Genomic DNA, 21,870 nt, shown 5'->3' with positions numbered 1-21,870 from the left:
ACAATTGCATTGAAATCGATGGGTAGTTTTGTCTGTTTATTCTGAGCAGTTATTAGTTGGTTTAGGATTACGTGACATTTCGCATGTATTGTGATTAATTAACAATAAAAAAAGTTAAAGTTTTTAATAATTAAAATTTAAGAATAAAATTATTTTTTAGATACCAAATATTTTTATTATAAAAAATATTGTTATTATATTTTTAACAACGAAAATTAGATATTAATAATGAATTATTATCTTTTTTGGATCAAATTTTTGTCTCAAAAAATAAATCATTTTAAAACTAAATTATTTTATCCTTAACAATATATTTATTAGTGACATTTTTAAAATTTTGTCGCTAAAAATCTTATTTTTTATTTTTCAAAACGAACTTTTAGCGACTTCCTCATAGCAATAGAAATTAGTCTTTAATGCTGTGTTTGGTTGGAGGATTTGATGAGGAATTCGGAAAGAGAAATGGAAAAGGAATGTGAAATGTGAATAAAACATACCTATGTTTCACCTAGTTTCACACACCTTTTTCCTTTCCCTTTCCAAATCCCTCCCGAAATCTCTTAACTAAACACAACGTAAATGTCTTTTGCAACAAGATTTTCACTTTTAAAAACTAAAAAAGTTGATCTCTAAAACTCTTATATATTATAATGTAAAATGATAGAACTCACAATTTTATATTGAATAATTAAAAAATATAAAAAAAAATAAAATTTTTAATTAACCTAAGATATAATCACATAATAATATCCCCAGACCAATTAATAATTTGTCGTTTTTTTCACCCTAATTGGATTTAACGGCTACCCAACATTAATACTTAAAATAGTATGGAGGGGGTTGTCCAATTGCATTTTAATAGTTTTTTTAGTTAGATTTTTTTGTGTTAAGTAAATTTTTTAAAGGAGGAAGATTCTTTCTGGTTTAAAATCCAAACTGGAGGAGATTATTTGATCCGTAAAATCTACTATAGTTCTTGTTTCGATAATTTAAAGATTATTTTTCACTGAGTTTTCCTTGATAAGTTTTTAACAAGGCATATTCTTAGTATATGATTGTCCAATAGGAAGTGTTGTGAAATATTTGGATACTCATCAAAAAAGATGTAATTGGAATTCTAATGAGTTTTGGGTCAAAATGGAAATAGAGAAAAGTTTTACCATATGGAAAGTGTAGTATGCCATGTGATAAATCACATGGTGTGATAAATAGTAGTGTATAATAAAAATTTTATCACTTATAAATATGTGAGTTTGCATGGTAATGAATATATTGAAAAAAATTGTGTATTATATGTGTAGTTCTTTATTTCCTCTTCCATTGTGGCGCTTCCTTCTTTATTTTCTTTAGTTTTTTTATTATTATTGTTGTTGTTGTTGTTGTTGTTTTTGTTGGTGATGATAATAATGAAACAGAATTTGAATAGATCTGTGTCTATGCCTCGGTTACCATTTGGCAATGAAGATCTCTCTTTATCTGATGTTTTTATTGTTGATGGACAAATGTTGGATTTAAATAGATAAAAAGAAAATTTGTTGTTTGTTAAACAAATTTGTTGAAAAAATGAACATATAATAAAAATAATAATAGAATTTCAACAGATAATTTGAACAAACACAATTTTTGAAAAGATAAATTTCAACAGATAACTTTTATTTGGACAAATATTAAATAGATAAAAATTTTGACAGATAAGAATTTCAATAGATAGATTTTTCAGTTAAAAGATTTCAACAGATGAAAATAATTTGAACTTTACAAAGAAAAAATATGAACAGATAGACAAAAAAAATCTGAATAGATAGAAAAAAATTTCAAGTGATAGATATAAATTTGAACAGATAGTCAACTAAAAATCAAACAGATAAAAAAAAGTTAAAAGGTAAAATTGAAAACAAAATGTTCTCTAAGACTTCTTACCAAACTATTTTACAAATGGTGGACCTCTCACCAACAAAAAATATCTACTAGAACTAATACCTTAGACAATTGTTAGAGTGGATTTTTTTACCAAATTTCTCTGTTTATTTTAAAATTTACCTACCAGTGCATTAGTTTCAGCAATTTTAGTCTTGCTAAAAAGGTGGTCAATGTAAATATGTCAAAAATGTAGAGTTCTGTAATTTTTTCTCAAATCTTAGGAAAAGTGAATGTAATTAACACAAGTTTTAAAATGGGACAATGAAGTTTAATCACTTCCTATTATAGTCTTTTGTGTGCTATGCAAGTGAAAAAGCCTATTCATCTAATTAACCCTTACTAAGGGCATCTCTAATGGTTCACTAAATATTTCATCAAATTTGGGTAAAAATTTGACGAATTACTCTATCTGATATCAAGTTCTCCAACGATGAATTTTTTGCTATCAGCAAAATGCAGGTCGTCCGGGGGAACAATCAGCCATCGACCGACAAGTGCAAAGTTCTGTTTACATCGGCACATTTCCCACTTTATATACAATTTGAAAGCATCACAAAATTTGTCAACCAAGAATTATTCAAGTACCTTTAAACAACATATAATCAAGAGTGAGAAGACAGTAAAACCTTTACAACTTGAAGAAAGGTTACGATTCTCGACATATAGTGGCATATAACCTTTATTTTCGTTGCGAAGCAATTTCATCTTTTCTTCAAGGGGGAGTGAGAAGAATCTTTTGCTCAAACAAAAACACTCACTTAAGCTTTCCAGTATATAAGTTTTCCAGTTAATTGGCTTACCTTAATAATTAACAACCATATGCTTATCAGAAAGAATTCTTAAGATTTGGTATGGGATTTGTGGAGAAAAAAAAAAAAAAGAAGCTTAATTTCAGGGTATTTTTGTCTTGATTTTGAAAAAAATAAAATTTAATTAATTAAAAACAAAAACACACACCTGATGAAGAAAAACGTAATTCTTGAAAACATGCTATTGATGATAAAATAAAGCTGATATATAAGCAAATATACAAATACAGATTTATATATATGTGCAGTGATAAGGTGTGAAAAAGAAGAAGAAAAGACCTAATAGATAGAATTGGCGATGGAGATTCAATCAGGAGAAGTGAGGCCTATGATGAAAGTTGTAGAGCTTTTGCCATTTCTTCCTCTGCAAATTTGTAATCAAATCGATTTTGATACAGTCTCTAAGGATTTGGCAAGATGGTTATATTCAAATGGAAATTTTCAAATAAGTGGATGACTGAGTGGATGACTGGCCAAACGTTCAGCCGATCGTTTGGTGTGTAACCATCCACAACGGTCCTGTACAGTAAACTGGTAAAAAGTGCCCAGATCCTCAATTTAGTAAAACATTTTTTGTCACAACCCAAACCCACCCCTATAGGTTTAGTGTCATAACTGGCCAATAATCTTGGGATTACCTAAAGTCTCTGAACAAATTAAACAAAATATAGGGGGCCTGTCACGACCCAAACCTGCCCCTAAAAGTTTGGACATAACTGGCCTAAACTTAAGCCTCAAAACAAAGTAATCAATAAATAATTTATACGCTATCGGAGCCTAAAACGGAAGCAAGTAAAATGACAAAAAGAAACGTCCATTGAGCGATGTCTAAATGCCAGGATCTTAATACACACATCATATACATCCACATTTACATATATCGTTAAATAACAAAAACAACAAATCCATGACATGCCAATCTAAACAAAAAAGGCAATGATTCATAATTTACATATCAGTAATTGTACGGGGAGCAAATATTCAGGCGAGCCCGTACTCCTTTCTTCCAAGCTCCCTGTCTGTCCGATCGACCTACGAACACAACGATAGTGAGCTACCCGGCGGTGTGTGGCCGGAAAACCCCTCTGACGGTCAAGTTAGCACACACATAGGGATAGAGAGAAAGAGGAGAGAGTTGAATGTCTAAGTGTATCTCACCAAATGATCATCTGCCTCAGTATGGGGGGCGCAGGCACGCTTATATACCTTCTGCGCCCTAAATCTACTCTCATTAGTCTTTCGACACGTGGTGCTGCTATCCCATCTGTCAGCACAAATCCAGCAATCATCACCTAACCAAACTATCAGGATATCTTGGCAGAGCCCGGCAGACCGACAGAATCACCTCGGCCTCACCCGGCTGTGCTACGTCACATACCCGAATGCTCACTAGCCTAGCTCCATACCGACCAAGCTCAGCTACATTCCGACAGAGCCGAGCTCGAAATAGGTCACATGGGTAAAACAAAGGCCTTCCTGCCGAGCTAAAGGCGCGAGCCTTCCTGCCGAGCAACACAAGTAGCACGGTTTCTACCTGTGTAAGTTCAAGTAGCTCGGTCTTGGGCTTTAGCCGAGCAGCCCCATCTGCGGGCAAGCCCAAAGCTATCCTAGCCCAAACGCGTTCGGCCTTCAACTTGCTCGGCCCTTACCATGGCCCATTTCCAGCTCATAAAATCTCCCTCTCAATTGCCCCTTAATTCCGTCCGCAAAAGCGTGACCGGGATTACATGATCCGATCGGGTAAACCTTTCCTCGATCTGTTGTTTGCAAGACGTCAACCGCATTAATCCAGTGCTCGGTTCCTCGATTTGCTCAGCTGACGTCTCATCTCACCTTCCTGTCTCTTCAACTCTGACGCCGCCATTAATTGGGACACGCGTCACTCGTTTGTTAGCCTCAAGCAGCCAACCATCACGTTTCTTCACATTCAAAATTTTTTGGCGGTCTCTCACTTTTATTTATACATCTCCTCCCTTTCACTTTTCGTTCCTACTGACTCTCCTTCATTCTTGTCGATCCAGAGCTCCCGTGCCCTCAGTAGCTCCCACTCTTGCCCTCCTTCTGCGTTCGTGCCTGAAGGATCTGCATTCGCCTCTACTGGCAAGCTCTTTGAATCTTTTTGTGGCTGTTTCATTTGATATTTCTTGTTTTAGGGCACTAAAACCATAAATTTTAGGGTATAGCTCCCCAAAACTCTCCCCTGCCCCTTGTTCTCCTTGCTGTTCTTCAGCTTCATTGATGAACACCTGAAGATCTGGGGCGGACCGGGCTCCAGGTCTTCTTTTGATCCCAAAAAATGTTAAGACCGAGAAAATTACAAGTTTACCAAAACCTTAGTAGAAACCGAGGTAGGCAGAGGACTTGACCGCTCGACCGGGCTGACATCTGGTCCGCTTGAGCGACCGAGCTCCTTGGTTTGCCTTCGCGACCGAGGTGGTCTGGCACTCTTCCTGACCAAGCTAAAGTCAAGCTCATTTTGCGCGACCGCGCTTCCACTTACAATTATCCTCATTTTCTTGCAAAGTCCAAGGGGACCACTGACCAATACCGAGGCTCTCAAAGACCGAGCAGCCATCAAACACCAGTCTATGCCAAACCATCTCAGTCGAGCTAAACCAGCCAGCTACACATGGGGCGCTACCGCTTCCTTGTCGACACTCCGGTTGCCCTGGCCGCATTCCAGGAAGAGTACGGTATCCCGGACGACGTTCATTTAGAGCTCGGCGTTGAGGACACAACCCCATGGGGCAGATTACACCAGTGTCCCTTCACCGTGCTGTCCATTATATAATGGGGCCTCCGCTTCCCGATTAACCCGCTGATCTGCGAATTCTTGCGGCACACCGGGCTAGCTCCAACCCAGGTCTCAACCAACACTTACAGAATAATCAACGGGATCCACGAACTGAACAATCGGTTAGGAACCAACCTAGGACTAGCCGAGATACTACGCCAGTATACCCTCGGGTATACAAGCGATGGCCTTACCTACTATTTAAAAATCAGACTGGGCAAGGAGAAGATAGTGACCGGCACCCCAGACAAGGACTTGCACGACGATGACTTTTTCTGGGTGTCTGGTAACTACGAAACAGCCGACGTACCGGGCTGGTTTATCAGCAAGAATTTCGGCGAGACATGTAAGCCGTGCTAACTGCTCGGTCAATTATCTGTCTTCACTATTCTGTACTTGACATTTTTTCTGCTTTCCTTTGCAGCAATCGAAGCCCTGTAAGCCCACTATCATTATCCCAACGACGCAGCCATCAGAACTATGCTCCGCTACCGCAATCGGGATTGCTACGAGCTCCTCGGTTACAAATCGACATACAGATATCCAGCTCCATGCCAGAGTAAAGTCACAGACTTTCTTCGTGCTCTATCTCCACCTCCCAATCCCACATTACCGGACGTGCCATTCATCCGATTGACCGAGGCAGAAGAGATGGCCAAAAGAAGCCACATCAAGAACCTCATCACCGCCACCTCCACCGAGATACCGAGCATCCCGACCTGCTCTCCTGCCGCCGGGCAATCCAGCGGGACCGTGGTCGCACTGGCATCTCCCGCCGCCGGGCAAGCCAGCAAAGACAACCGCCGGGCTGGCAAAAGGCCACGTTCAGACCCTTCTGCCGAGCTAGTTGCGGAGCTCAACGCCAAACAACTTGTCGTGATAACTGACCCAACTCCGCCGTAGAGGCCCCAACTCAAGCACCGGGGTAAAGAGATCCCAGCAACAGCTTCTGTCAAAGGCGACAAGGAGCATCTGCTTGCCTTTGACCTCACCAAAGCCTTGCTGCTACCGAGTGACGTGGTCGGCAGCAACCATGTGCCGGACACCCGGCTGGTGAAATCCTCGGTCAAGTCTATCACCAGGGTAAGAACTTTGCACACTTGGTTCAAATTTTTCCAAGTGTTTGCTCGATTTCCTCCAAGTGTTTGCTCGGTTTCCTTTCTAATCAAACTTTCTTCTTGCAGGCTATCCAGAAACAACACTTGGTCCTGGAGCGCATTCACCGACTCCGGCAGAAGGCAACCGACTCTGCCAACCAGGTCGAACGCCTTCAGGCCGAGCTGGGGCGATCAAAGACTTCACTCGAGATGGCAAATTCTGACAACACAAGGTTGCTCGGCCAGCTAGGCGTCGCCGAGCAAGAAAGGGACGCTCTCCGGACCGAGCTAGAAGGGTTGAAGCAGTCAAGGAAGGAGGAGCTGGAGGATGCCAACAACGCCAGTTTCAAGAAGGCCGAGGAGAGCTACACAAAGCAAATCCATGCCACCCGAGACATATACTTCCAGGCAGGTTGGAAGGCTGCTTGTGAACAGCTCGGCCAAGGATCTGGGACCGACGTGTTTGCCTCTCCTCCAGCTGTTTTCCTGCCGACGTACCTAGTGCCATATGCCAACGACGTCTTCAGCGTGTTGCAGACTGAGGCCGAGGAAGATGAAGCGGAGGACGGCGAGGAAAATGTCGAAGGTGACAACCGCCCAAAGTAGGCCGGCCAGAAGCTGACCGGTGTCCAGGAGACCATAACCACGATGGACCTAGAGGCGACCGCAACCGGGAATGAATTCACAGACCTTTCCCCCCTAGCTTAGTTTTCTTTTTCTTTCTTTTTGTTTGAACATGTAACCGGGCTATCTACCCCTCCTCTTGTAATTATTTTGCACATCAATGAAAAAGTTCAATTTTCATCAAGTGTTTGCACAGTCTTCAAGCTAAATAACTTTAGCCGGACAAAATACTTTGGCAAAACAAACCATTTGTTTAACTTATTTAACCGGAAAAGACATCTCGATTTCAATCATAAAGTTGAGAAAATCATCAACTCAATTAACCGGAGTTGAAGCATCTCGGTTGAAGTTTCACAAAAGTTGAATAAATCATCAACTTAATCAATCGGAATGAAGCATCTCGGTTGAAGTTTCACAAAAGTTGAATAAATCATTAACATAGTCAATCGAAGTAAAACATCTCGGTTGAAGTTCAAAGAAGTCGAGTAAATCATCAACTTAGTCAACCCGAATAAAACATCTCGGTTGAAAACCTCAAAGTTGAGCAAACCATCAATTTAGTCAACCGGAATAAAACATCTCGGTTGAAAACCTCAAACTTGAGCAAATCATCAACTTAGTCAACTAGAATAAAACATCTCGGTTGACATTCACAAGTTTGAGTAAATTATCAACTCAGTCAACCGGAATAAAACATCTCAGTTGAAATCTCAAAGTTGAGTAAATCATCAACTCAATTAACCGAAGTAAAATATCTCGGTTGGAATCTCAAAGTTGAGTAAATCATCAACTCAATTAACCGGAGTAAAACATCTCGGTTGGAATCTCAAAGTTGAAAACAACAATCTGAATGTTAAAGTAAAGATGAGACACTTCTATTATATTGACAAAAATAATATTACATTCTGAAGTGTAAGGCAAAAAATTCCTTTACCCAAGAAGAACACAAAAGCTAAAAATAGTACAGTTTGAGGTTGGCCGCATTCCATGGCCGGGGTATTCTTCTTCCCTCCAAGTCCTCCAAGTGGTATGTCCCCTTGCCCGCCAGACCGGTTATCTTGTAAGGTCCTTCCCAGTTTGCCCCTAGTTTGCCTTCACCTGGCACTAGGGTGTTGCCCATGACCTTCCTCAAAACCCAGTCGCCGACTTTGAACTGTCTGGGGTGCACTGTTTTGTTGTATTTTCTTGAAAGCTCTTATTGGTAGGCGGTCACATGGATGAGAGCCTTTTTTCGGCGTTCTTCCACTAGGTCCAATTGCAAGGCAATGGCTTCGGCGTTCAGCTCGGGCTCAAAATTTTCACTGAGGAGGGTGGGCAGACCGACTTCCAAAGGGATAACTGCCTCCATGCCATATGCCAAGGCAAAAGGAGTTTCCTCGGTGGATCGCCACGGGGTCGTTTGGTATGCCCAAAGAACGTTTGGGAGTTCCTCGGCCCATTTTTCCTTGGCTTTCTCAAGCCTTTTCTTTAACCCATCAAGAATGGTCTTGTTTGATGCTTCGGCTTGACCGTTAGGCTACGGGTAAGCCGGGGTAGAGTTGTAGAATTCAATCTTCAAGTCTTCACAAAATCCTCTGAATAGGCGACCGTCAAATTGGGTGCCGTTATCAAAGATCAAAATTTTGGGGACGCCAAACCACGTTACCATATTCTGCCAGACAAACCGTTTGACGTCTTTCTCCTTGATTGTTGCCAAAGGCTCAGCTTCAACCCATTTGGTGAAGTAGTCTGTAGCCGCGATGAAGAACTTCCGGTTGCCTGGTGCCGTTGGGAGTGGCCCCACTATATTTAGCCCCCACATCGTAAAAGGCCAAGGGCTGGTGAGGAGAAGAAATTCCCTGGCCGGCTGGTGGATTTGGTGGGCAAACTTCTGGCACTTCTCACATTTGCGAACATACTTTTGCGCGTCTGCTTGTATGCACGGCCGCCAATATCCTTGCGAGATAGCCCGGTAGGCTAGAGATATGCCCCCTATGTGACTGCCACATATGCCTTTATGAATTTTGTATAGGAAAGCTTCCACGCTGCTTGGGTGTACACGCTTGAGATAGGGACTGGTGAAAGACTTCTTGTATAAAGCGCCAGATGGAGAGAGCCAAAATCGCTCTGATTTCACCTGGACTTTATGTGCTTCCTTTTTGTCAGTGGGAAGGGTCCGATCTTTGAGGAAGAGGATAATTGGGTCCATCCAGAAAGGACCTAGCTCAGTGCAGAGTACTTCTGTCTGCTCAGCTTCCTCAATGCTGGGCCTCTGAAGGAATTCAATCAGGAGAGGGTTGGGAGATGTGCTATCGACTATGGAAGCGAGATCGGCCAATTCATCTGCTCGGTCATTTTCTTCACGGCCAATTTGTTGGACCCTTATTGCCTGGAATCGCTTGATATGGTCTCTTACCAGAGCTTGGTACTTCGTCATTCTGTTGTCTTTAGCTTCGTAAACCCCAGAAACTTGGTTAACCACAAGTTGGGAGTCACTATAAACCATTAGCTCGGATGCGTGCATCTGAAGTGCACTCTTGAGCTCGGCCAAAAGCGCCTCGTACTCAGCCTCATTGTTTGATACAGAGAATCCAAGGGTGATGGAGTGTTCGATGGTTAGTCCATCTGGCGAAATCAGAACTATGCCCAGCCTGGCACCGTGGCGGTTAGAAGCCCCATCTACGAAAAGTTTCCACATTTCGCCCACAAAGAGCTTCCAACATTCTGAGGGGTCCTGGAAGGCTTGCAGGTCGATGGGCGCATGGTCGCTCGGCTGTGCGGCGTCAGTTTCAATGCTGATCAGTTCCACTTCCTCCCCTTCTGGCGTTGCGGCACCGGACAGAGCAGGTTGGTCAATAATACCCAACTCCGTCGTCACACTGCCGAGTTGTAGCGTCGTACTAGCTGAGGGTTCTTTGGCGGGGCACACAAGTTCCGCGTTGCCAACATCGCCTTGCTGTGTTACTTCGGTTAAATCTACACTCACCTCCTCAACCGCCGTCGCAAGATCCATTGGGCAGACGGGATGAATCCCGGGTGAGAATTCAGCAACAAAATCGGCCAATGTCTGGGCCTTTATGGCAGTGCGTGGCTGGAACTTGACGTCAAACTGTCCCAATTCGACCGCCCACTTAAGAATTCAATCGGAGAAGTCCGCCCGCTCGAACAAAGCTTTGAGGGGAAACTCGGTCAAAACAATGATTGTATGAGCATGGAAATAATGTGCTAACTTCCTAAAGGCCATTATCAATGTCAACGCAAGTTTTTCCAGTGGCAAGTATCTCGACTCTGCCGGCAAAAGGGTTTTACTGACGTAGAAGATAGGGAGTTGCTTGATTCCTTCCGACCGGACAAACACCGCACTAACTGCATGCTAAGAAACGGCCAGATAAAGGTAAAGTTCCTCGCTGGGCTTCGGCGTTGCCAACAGTGGTGCTGAAGACAGATACTCCTTGAGCTCGGCCAAAGCCCAGTCACATTCTTCATCCTATGAGAACTTTGATTTCAAAGCTTGAAAGAAAGGGCGGCAGCGATCTGATGACCGACTTATGAATTGGTTAAGCGCGGCGGCCATTCCGGCCAGATACTGCACGTCCTTAGCCGAGCTTGGCTGCTTTAATTCTTGTACGGCTCTGATTTGTGTGGGGTCTGCCTCGATGCCTCGGTTTGTGACTAGGAAGCCTAAGAATTTTTCGGATCCCATGCCAAAGGCATACTTAGACGCATTCAGGCGTAGCTTGTGTCGTTTGAGAATGGCGAACATCTCGGCCAAGTCGGACAAGTGGTCTGCTTGATGCTGGCTTTTGACCACCCGATCATCAATATAAGCCTCCATTGTCCGGTCTAGCAGAGGAGCGAACATTTTGGTCACCATCCTTTGAAAAGTTGCCCCGGCGTTCTTTAAACCAAAAGGCATGACTCGGTAGTAGAAGAGTCCCCGTGGAGTAGTGAAAGAGGTGATCTCACGATCGGGGCCATGCATGGCAATCTAATGATAGCCGCGGTAGGCATCCAAGAAACTGAGCCTGTTATCTCCGGTCGTTAGATCCACCAACTGGTCTATTCTGGGCAGGGGAAAGCTGTCTTTAGGGCATGCTCGATTGACGGTCTTATAGTCAACGCAAACTCGCCACTTCCCAGTCTTCTTGGGCACTACGACCGTGTTTGAGATCCACCGAGGGTAGTGCACTTCCTGAATAGCTCGAGCTTCAAGCAAGTTCTTTACCTCCTCTGCGACTACTTCGGCGTGGTGCAGCGCCGATCTCCTGGTTCTTTGAATGACCGGCCTTGCTCCGGGGAAGACATTGAGGTGATGACAAATAAATCTCGAATCGATGCCGGGCATGTCGCAGGGCGACCATGCGAAGACATCGATATTTGCCATCAAGAATTCCACCATCTCGGTCCTCTCTTGGGCGGTAAGGCTTGAGCCGAGCAAGAAGAACTTGCTCGGGTTTTCAGTGTCAATCCGTAGTTCTACCAACTCCTCAACAGCTTTGTCCTCAGCCTTGGCGCCCACATCTTCAAGGACTCCATGGTCTTCTGGTCCTTCAACTAGTTGGACGAAACCTTTAGCAGCTCGGCTCCCATTTACTACCACAAAGTATTGTTTTGACATGACTTGATCGCCCCAAACTTACTCAATTTCTCCCATAGCCAAGGGGAATCTCCTGACCTGGTGGTAGGTCGACGCTACTGCCTGCATAGCGCGAAGCCATCCCCTCCCAAGGATCAGGTTATATATAGACGGCACTTGCAATACCCAGAACTCCACTTGCTTGACCATGGATCCCGCTTTGACTGGCAAAATAATTTTTTCCAAAGGCCACTCCGGTTGCGAGTTGAAACCAACCAAAGTTGCCAGAGCCAAGTCTGTATCTCAGAGTTTGAGCTATTTGAACGCATCGTAATACATGATCTCGACCGAGCTTCCCTGGTCGATCAAGATGCACTTGACATCGAATTCCTTGACGCGGAATGTGACCACTAAGGCATCGTTGTGTGGCGTCTGAATGCGCTCTAAGTCCCTTGTAGAGAAACTGATCACGTCTCTCTCTTCGGTTTTCCCCCTCTTGATCGCGAGCTGGACCGACAAGACTTCCCTCATGTGTTCTACCTTCTTGATCATATCTCGGAGCTCGCATACATGTGCTGGCTCCATTATGTTGTGAATGACATTAACTACTCCTTGTAGGGGGGCCTCCAGGTCATCCGGTCCACGCGGGTCAACCGGGGCTTGATATGCGGCCTTCACACCCCCATCAATGTAAAGGTCCAAGTGTCCAGCTGCGACTAGCTCCTCCAAGTGTTGCTTCAGAGGCAAACAGTCCTCTGTCCGGTGTCCGCGCTCCCAGTGGAATGTGCAGCGGTACCGCGGATTGAATCCTTTTTGCGTATCGCCTAACTTAGCGGGAAACCAGACATAATCCTCGTCGCGGATTTCACTGAGTATGCGATATATTGGAATCTTAAAGACCGTGGTGATGCCCTTCCGAGCTTTCAACCTTCTGTTTGCATCAGCTACGTCGTCGCGGGGGTATTCATCTCGGTCATTCCGCCGACCCCAACTCCGGTTTCAACGATTTGAACCTCGGTCAGATTCCTCGGCACGATCATTTGAACGGTTGGTCTCCTGTCCGACTGCGTGCACCTTGCCAGCCGTCCTCTTGCCTGTGGCTACCGGGGTTGCCTTCGCGGTAGATGCTACCGCATCATCTTCTACTCGGACGTGCTCGTTGATGCGCTGCATTAGTTGGCCCATGGATGTCGGCTGGTGCATGGTAAGCGAGTCCCGCAGTCTATGTCCGATCGGGAGACCACGCTTATATTGTGTGATTGCCAGGTTGACCGGGCAATCCAAGATCTCATTGAAGGTTTCCCAGTATCTGGAGTTGTATGCCTTGAGTGTGTCGCTCGGCTCCATCTTGACACTAAGAAGGTGGTCAACTTCCTTTGGCGTTCTGGTGTTGGTTTTGAAACGCGTCACAAAGGCTTCCGCCAACTGTTGCCACCTTTCGATGCTCCCCTCCGGCTGCCTCTCAAACCATTTCAAGCCCAACTCGCCAAACTTGACGGGAAGATAAGGCACATAAGAGCATCATTCCGCCTATGTCTGGCCATGACCTGTCGAAAGCGGCTTACATGCATGTATGGATCGGTCTTTCCGTCGTAAAGCGTGAACTTTGGCTGGTAGAAGCCCGCGGGAAATGGTGTTGTTTCTATCTCTAGGGAGAAAGGAGTGGCGCTCAGCCTCGCCAAATCCGTGTCTAGAGGAGGAGGCACAGCTAGGCGGGGTGGAGGCATTACAACCTCTTCACTGGCGCGACCCCTATAGGATAACCTCTGGAATGCCGATACCCTCTGAGTCTCCTGCCGACGAGCCCGCTCCTTCAAGACTTCCCGCAAATCCTCTGAACGAGCAGAGTAGGAGTACCTTGACGTCGTCGCCGAACATGAGGGTTGGTAAGTGCTATCATGCGCGCTAGACTTCTCTACGGGCGCGTCGGAATCTCCAACCTTGTAACTTCTGGTGATTGAGAATGACAGAGTATGCCAACCACTCCAGCTACACCCTTCCCTTTGACATGCCGCGTAAGATCCTTCATCTCCGCCGCCATTCTCCGGATGACGGCATCTTGGTCCCTTAGCTTGTGTTCCAGACGTCTGGTGTACGATTCTCTCCGCCGCCGGTGACCGTCTAGACTCCGAGAATGACCAAAGCTTCTTCCGCGCTTATCCCGCGCGTCTCTTGAATGTCCTCCTGGAGAGGTCTCCAGGTCCGTCATCGGAGGAATGGCGGGGTGTCCTTCTCTCCGTCTGGCTGACTCCAGGGTAACTCCGTCGATGGTGGACAACAGAATCTCTTCATTGTTCGTCATGGCCAGCGATCAGATGAGCTAGAAAGACAAGGTTTTGTCTATCAAGTTCCCATAGACGGCGCCAATTGTACAGGGAGCAAATATTCAGGTGAGCCTGTACTCCTTTCTTCCAAGCTCCCTGTCTGTCCGATCGACCTGCGAACACAACGGCGGTGAGCTACCCGGCGGTGTGTGGCCAGAAAACCCCTCCGACGGTCAAGTTAGCACACACTCAGGGATAGAGAGAGAGAGAGGAGAGAGTTGAATGTCTAAGTGTATCTCACCAAATGATCGTCTGCCTCAACATGGGGGGCGCAGACACGCTTATATACTTTCTGCGCCCCAAATCTACTCCTATTAGTCTGTCGACACGTGGTGCTGCTATCCCATCTGTCAGCACAAATCCAGCAATCATCACCTAACCAAACTGTCAGGATATTTTGGCGAAGCCCGGCAGACCGGCGGAATCACCTCGGCCTCACTTGGCTGTGCTGCGCCGCATGCCCGAATGCTCACTAGCCGAGCTCCATACCGACCGAGCTCAGCTGCATTCCGGCAGAGCCGAGCTTGAAATAGGTCACGCGGGTAAAACAAAGGCCTTCCTGCCGAGCTAAAGGTGCGAGCCTTCCCGCTGAGCTAAAGGCGTGAGCCTTCCTGCCAAGCAACGCAAGTAGCACGGTTTTCACCTTTGCAAGTTCAAGTAGCTCGGTCTTGGGCTTTAGCCGAGGAGCCTCATCTGCGGGCAAGCCCAAAGCTATCCTGGCCCAAACGCGCTCGGCCTTCAACTTGCCCGGCCCTTACCATGGCCCATTTCCAGCTCATAAAATCTCCCTCTCAATTGCCCCTTAATTCCGTCCGCAAAAGCGTGACCGGGATTACATGATCCGACTGGGTAGACCCTTCCTTGATCTGTTGTTTGCAAGACGTCAACCGCACTAATTCCAGTGCTCGGTTCCTCGATTTGCTCGGCCGACGTCTCATCTTGCCTTCCTGTCTCTTCAACTCTGACGCCGCCATTAATTGGGACACGTGTCGCTTGTTTGTTGGCCTCGAGCAGCCAACCATCACGTCCCTGGAATTAGCAAAATGGGATATACAAAAGAAACCCAAAATAAAACAAAAGGGTTTCACTTGGGAGGCTTGACAGACTAGACTAACAAAACAAAACTCCTAGAGCTGGCCGAGGACTGCCCTTCGGGCTGACCACCTACAAAACATACATGAATACGAAATGAGCCAAGCTCAGTAAATAATAATAATGTATAAAGGCATGTAAACGAGTGTGTGTGCCTTACAAAATATAAAGCGTTTATGTAGTTCATGTATTTCCTTTTTTGATTAACAGAACGGCCTCGGGTCCAATTCTAATACCAGAACGGCCTCGGGCCCAAAAATAACAGAACGGCCTCAGGCCCAATAACAATTGAACGGTCTCGGGCCCAATAATAACAAAACGACCTCAGGCCCAATAATAACACCATAAATAAGTTCCATCTCATATCCACATTCTATATTCCATTTCTTGTAGTTCATCCATTCTAATAAAGCAATTTCAGAAAATCACGCATCAACTTATCAAAATAAATATAAATGTTTTACACTACTATTACTCACAGTGATGTGGATGAACAATGGTTTCTTCTGGTACATGACCTACACAAGGCACACACACACAACTTATAAGTTATTCAATTTTCTTTAGCCTTTTCATTGTCCGATTCGTTAAATCCTCATTTAGTTATAAGCATTTCAAAGGATCAAATATACATATTAAAAGTTTTAGAGGGTTAAACAGGGGAAAAGAAGCTAACAGAATTTCCCTCCATTGGCCGCACGTGCGACCCGCATGTGCTTTTATTACAGAATACCCCTTTCTGTCTCCCCTGTTTTCCGCATGTGCGGCTGTGCATCCCACATGTATGGCCATGGGCCCTGCACGTGTAGTTCTGGCTCTGTTTTAGGCAGTTCGAAAATTCAATAATTCAGCCTTCAAAAGATAATTCTAAGCTCTACATCGAGCAATTTAATTCCCCAAAACATAGTATATAAACATATTAGACATGATTCTCATGCTCAAGTAAATCATAACTCTTTTTAATTGCATAATTACAACCCCAAATGGTCACATTCATTCCATTTCTTCATCTTTCCATGATTTACCAAACGTATACACAAACATATTGACATGTATGAGACCAAAGCATGCAAACACTAAAGGTTAGGAGGTAGTTTCTCTCAAACTACTCAACATAACTTAAAACACAAGGATTAACTCTCAAATCAAACAATTTCCATGAATCTTGATGGTTTACATGAATATTTGCCCAACCATGGTCACTATTTCAAAACCGTAGCTTAGGTGAGTGGAAAACTCCATTTTAAAGCTTGATGCTAAGCAATTGGAGAGAGATTTAGGGTATTTGAGTTGATTTACACTCACCTTGAACTTCAATCTTTGAATTCCTTCAACTTCTTCAAGCTCTTTGTTGATGTCCTCTTTCTCTCTCTCTCTTTTCTCTTCTTTTCTTTCTCTATAGCTCTCCCAGGAGATAGTTTTATAAAAAGTGAGTCTAAGTCTCTTCTCTAGGTTCATATATGCATCTAAGGCTTGAATTATGAGATAGTTTGGTTTATTAAGTCTTGAGCCTAAATAATTGAATCTTATTCGTTATGAATCAAATTTTTACAAAACTTCATATTATGTCCTAAAAATCATGCTGATCATAACTGTAAAGTCAATTTCGGTTTATTGCGCCTCTAAGGCTTTTAATTTCTAGCCCAAATGTCTCAATTTCAACAGATTTTCTTATAATCAACATATATAATTTCATAATTATATAATCCACACATCAAGACATAGAATTTCATGTCAAACATATAAACACGCATATAATCACACATCTAACGAGAGATTTAAGCATATAAGAGGGTCGGGTTATTACACTCTTCCCCTCTCCCTTTTAAAAGTTTGGTCCCTCAAACTTAATTTACCTTAAGTTAAGAATAACATCGGATACCGTTGTTTTACTTCCTCATCTCTCTCCCAAGTGGTTTCCTTTCCGTAGTGTTCTTGCCATTCAACTTTCACCATCATAATTATTTTGTGTCGCAATTGTTTCACTTAATGTTCCAGAATGTGAATTAGTTTCTCCTCATAGATCAAGTTGTCATCCAAGGTAAGTTTATGGTAATCTATAATATGGGACGGATCTTGAAGGTAACCCTGTAACATGGATACATGAAAAACGTTATGTATTTTCCCCATACTCAGTGGAAGAGCAATACGATAAGCCACCGAACCCACATTTTCCAGAATTTGAAACGGACCTACATACCGGGGTCCTAATTTACCCTTTTTGCCAAATCTTGTATGCCATTTCATCGGGGTGACTTTCACAAAAACGTAATTGCCCACCTCAAATTCCAACTCCCTTCGTCAATGGTCCACGTAACTCTTTTGCCTGCTTTAAGCAGTTTTCAATATTTCCCGAATGACTTTGATTTTCTCTGTCGTCATTTGTACAATTTCAAGCCCAAACAATGATCTATCACCAACTTCAGCCCAATACAATGGGGAGCGCCATTTCCTTCCGTACAAAGCTTCATATGGTGCCATCCCTATGCTTAAGTGAAAACTATTGTTATATGCGAACTCTGCCAATGGTAGGTATGTTTTCCAACTCCCTTGGAACTCCAAGGCACAAATCCGGAGCATCTTCTCCAACATTTGTATTGTTCTCTCTGATTGGCCATCTGTTTGAGGGTGGAATGCCATACTAAACTTCAACTCTGTTCCCATGGCATCCTGTAAACTTTGCCAAAATCTGGATACAAATTTCGGATCTCTATCGTATACAATTGAAACCGGGACACCATGTAGTCGAACAATTTCATTCACATACACCGCAGCACGTTTATCTGCATTATATTGAGTTTTTACAGGCAGAAAATGAGCAGATTTAGTTAATCTATCAACAATAACCCATATGGAATTCATACCTCGGGGAGTTCTCTGTAAGCCCACAATAAAATCCATAGTCAAATGTTCCCACTTCCACTCCGGAATTGGAAGGGATTGAAGTAAACCCACCAGTCTTTGGTGCTCTGCTTTTACTTGCTGACATTGCAAACATCTTGAAACAAATTCTGCAATTTCTTTCTTCATACTAGGCCACAAAAAATTCTGCTTTAAATATTGATACATCTTAGTATTACCGGAATGCACTGAAAATTTCGATGTATGTGCTTCCTCCATCATCTTCCTTTTAATTTCTAGCACATTTGGGACACATAGTCTGTCTTGAAATTTTAGCACCGAATTTTTAACTAAGAATCCGGGCTTTGGCTTCATTTCCATTTCATTATAAATTTTCTTTAGAAACTCGTCTTCTCCTTGACGTCACTTAATTTCTTCAATGAGTGCCAGTTGAACTGACATTGCTACCAATATTGCATCTTGACTATGTAACACAATTTTCACATTCATTCTTCCCAAATCAAATAACAACTCTTTCCATCTCATGATCAAACTTGCCAAATTTCCCATACCTTTTCGGCTAAGAGCATCTGCAACTGTATTAGCTTTGCCAGGATGATAATGGATTTGCAGGTCATAATCCTTGATAAGCTCTAACCACCGTCTTTGACGCATATTTAACTCTTTTTGGGTAAAGAAGTACTTGAGGGTCTTATGGTCGGTGTAAACTTCACATGTCGTACCATACAAGTAATGTCGCCATATTTTCAAAGCAAAGACCACTGTCGTTAGCTCTAAGTCATGTATGGAATAATTCTTTTCATGAGGCTTGAGTTCACGAGAAGCATACGCAATGACCCTTTTATTCTATATGAGTACACAGCATAATCCTTTGTAAGAAGCATCACTGTAAATCACAAATCTCTCAGTACCAAATGATAAGGCAAGAACTGGTTTTGTAGTTAACCGTGTCTTCAACTCCTGAAAAGCAGACTCCCTTTGTTCTGGCCATTTGAATGGAACACCCTTCTGGGTTAATTAGGTAAGTGGCATAGCAATTTTGGAAAAGTCTTTAACAAATCTTCGGTAGTAGCCGGCTAAACCTAAGAAGCTACGCACCTCTGACACATTGGTAGGAGTTAGCCAATTCACAACAACTTCAATCTTGTGTGGGTCAACAAAAACACCCTCCTCATTTATGACATGCCCCAAGAATATCACTCCATGTAACCAAAACTCACATTTCTTCAATTTTGCATATAATTTCTTATCTCGAAGTGTCCGAAGAATTAATCAGAGGTGGTTCTCGTGAGCTTCCTTATTTTTTGAATAAATGAGGATGTCATCAATAAACACAACTATGAATTCATCCAAATATGGTTTAAAGAGACGATTCATTAAATCCATGAAGGCCGCCGGTGCATTAGTAACTCCAAATGGCATAACCAGAAACTCATAATGCCCGTACCGAGCGCGGAAAGCAGTCTTCTCAATGTCTTCGGCTTTCACCTTTAACTGAAGGAATCCAGATTGCAAATCCACTTTCGAAAAAAATTGTGCACCTTGAAGTTGATCAAATAGATCGTCTATCCTAGGCAAGGGATACTTGTTCGTTACAGTCACCTTATTAAGCTCCCGATAGTCTACACATAACCGAAGTGTCTCATCTTTCTTCTTAACAAAAAGAACCGATGCGCCCCAAGGAGAAGTGCTTGGACGAATGAATCCTTTATCAAGCAAGTCTTGCAGCTGTATCTTCAACTCTTTTATTTTTGCCGGTGACATTCTATAAGGGGCTTTTGAAATTGGTTAGGTTCCCGGTACTATATCAATCACAAATTCAATCTCATGGTCCACTAACTCCCCTGGCAACTCCTCTGGAAACACGTCCAGAAATTCATGTACTACTGAAATGTTATCAACACACACCTCTGTTGGTTGTCCATTCAAAATGCTACATAAATACCCTTGGCAACCCTTTTGTAATAGCTTATACGCTTTTATGGCAGAGATTAAGTACGGCAGAAGAATCACCCCATGTCTTGTAATCATAAATTCAGATTGCCCCAGGGGTCGAAAGGTGACTTGTTTAGACATACACTCAATGGTCACATGATATTTACTTAGTCAATCCATCTCCAAAAGTATATCAAAATAAGCCATGTCAAGCGACAACAAATTAATAGATAGTTGTACATCCCCAATAACGATCTCACAGGCAGGATAAATAAATGTACACAACATAAAGCCCCCCGATGGTGAAGAAACACATAGCACATAATGTACCGATTCCTTAGGCCTAGTCAATTTACTAGCAAAGGTTTCTGACACAAAAGAATGGGTAGACACCGAATCAAATAATACATAAGCAAAGTGACCATCGATAAAAAAATGTACCTGACACCACAGCCTCCGTATTCTGCATATCACCGGGAATAAGAGCAACTACTCTCCCCTGCCTAGCATTGTCCCTGGTATTGGTGGATTTTGTAGCAGTCTTTGTAGTTGGAGTTAGAGCTGGAATGGAGTCGGCTGAACTTGTAGTAGTTTTATTCCCATTCTGCCGATCCCTCTGAGGGCAGTCTCTTGCTAAATGTCCCGTCTTTCCACACTTAAAACAAGCCCCCGCTACCCAATAACAAGTCCCGCAGTGCCTTTTCCCACAATCTGGACAAATCTGTGCTCATTCACGAGTAGAGATAGAAGTACTAGAGGTTCCCAAGTTTGGCTTTTTGTTTTGTGACGCTACTGGTCCTCTTGGTGCTTAGGCATTCTGTTTTTTCCCCTTCCACTCAGAAACTCGGTTTTGAGTAGCTATATTTCCTTTCGCTACTATCGCCCTTTCTAACACATCAACATAGGAAGGCAATTTCAACACATTAATCTCATCTAGAATCAAGTTCCAGAGGCCTCCTTCGAACTTTCTTTCTTTCTTGTAGTCCGTACCTACCATATGTGGTGCGTAACGGGCTAACTCCAAAAATTGTGCTTCATACTTTACCACTGTCTTGTTTCCTTGTCTCAACGTCTCAAATTCGGTCACTTTCTTATCTCGCATGCACTATGGGAAATACTTATCATAAAAGAGCTCCAAAAATCGAGCCCAAGTCAAACCTTGATGGTCATTTCGAGTGAGCATCCACCACCTTCGTGCTTTATCTTTGAGGATAAAAGCTGCAAGCTGTACCTTATGTGCTTCTGTGCATTGAAAGACCTCAAATAACTTCTCTATCCCCAATACCCATGCCTCAGCTTTCATTAACTCAATTCCCCCCTTGAATCATGACGGCTTCATCTTCTTAAATTCTTTAGTCAATGCAATGGTTCAGTACTCAGCTTGATGGTCTTGCACCACTGGTGGTGGTACAGGCATTTGTGGTTGCTACTATTGCTATTCTTGTTGTTGTCTCATAGCTTCTGTCATATCTGCAATTAGGGGTGTGCATAATACCGCCGAAACCGCCAAAACCGCACCGAGCCGCACCGCCAAGGCAAATTCGTTATTATTTGCCAATCAAACCGCCGGTTTTTAGTAAGAAAAATGGCAAATTCTAGTGACACTTTTATCAATCCGCCGGTTTCTATTTTTCTTCCAAACCGCACCGACCCGCACCGCTATTAAATCATGTTTTATAAGATTCTAAAAATTCTTTTTTACTTAAGTTTACTTGTTGTTCTATACCTTAGAATATAGTATTACATTACTGCTCGAGGGGAATTCAAGATGTCAGTAATCCAAAATAAAGTTGGATTCCAATTCACTTTTCAATCTTTTTTTTTTTTCTCGCCATGTGGCAAACTTGCATCAGCTCAC

The 21,870-nt window shown here is 43.3% G+C and overlaps 2 protein-coding genes across 2 annotated transcripts; both read right to left on the bottom strand.

The window, feature by feature from the left end:
• Positions 1-12,114: 12,114 nt before the first annotated feature.
• LOC145812974 (uncharacterized) lies at positions 12,115-13,840 on the bottom strand. The gene is made up of 2 exons (XM_082908231.1): positions 13,740-13,840; positions 12,115-12,667 (listed from the first exon to the last, which is right to left on the bottom strand). The coding sequence occupies exons 1-2, from the start codon at positions 13,838-13,840 to the stop codon at positions 12,115-12,117; spliced, it is 654 nt and encodes a 217-aa protein (XP_082764357.1).
• Positions 13,841-18,479: 4,639 nt separating this feature from the next.
• On the bottom strand, positions 18,480-19,841 carry LOC145812973 (uncharacterized). The gene is made up of 2 exons (XM_082908230.1): positions 19,503-19,841; positions 18,480-18,923 (listed from the first exon to the last, which is right to left on the bottom strand). Exons 1-2 carry the CDS (start codon positions 19,839-19,841, stop codon positions 18,480-18,482), a joined length of 783 nt encoding a protein of 260 aa, XP_082764356.1.
• Positions 19,842-21,870: the final 2,029 nt, after the last annotated feature.

Source organism: Camellia sinensis, chromosome 15 (assembly GCF_055761805.1).
Source record: "Camellia sinensis isolate YWXY chromosome 15, ASM5576180v1, whole genome shotgun sequence".
Classification (NCBI taxonomy): Eukaryota; Viridiplantae; Streptophyta; class Magnoliopsida; order Ericales; family Theaceae; genus Camellia; species Camellia sinensis.
This window is presented reverse-complemented; position numbering and strand designations above follow the sequence as displayed.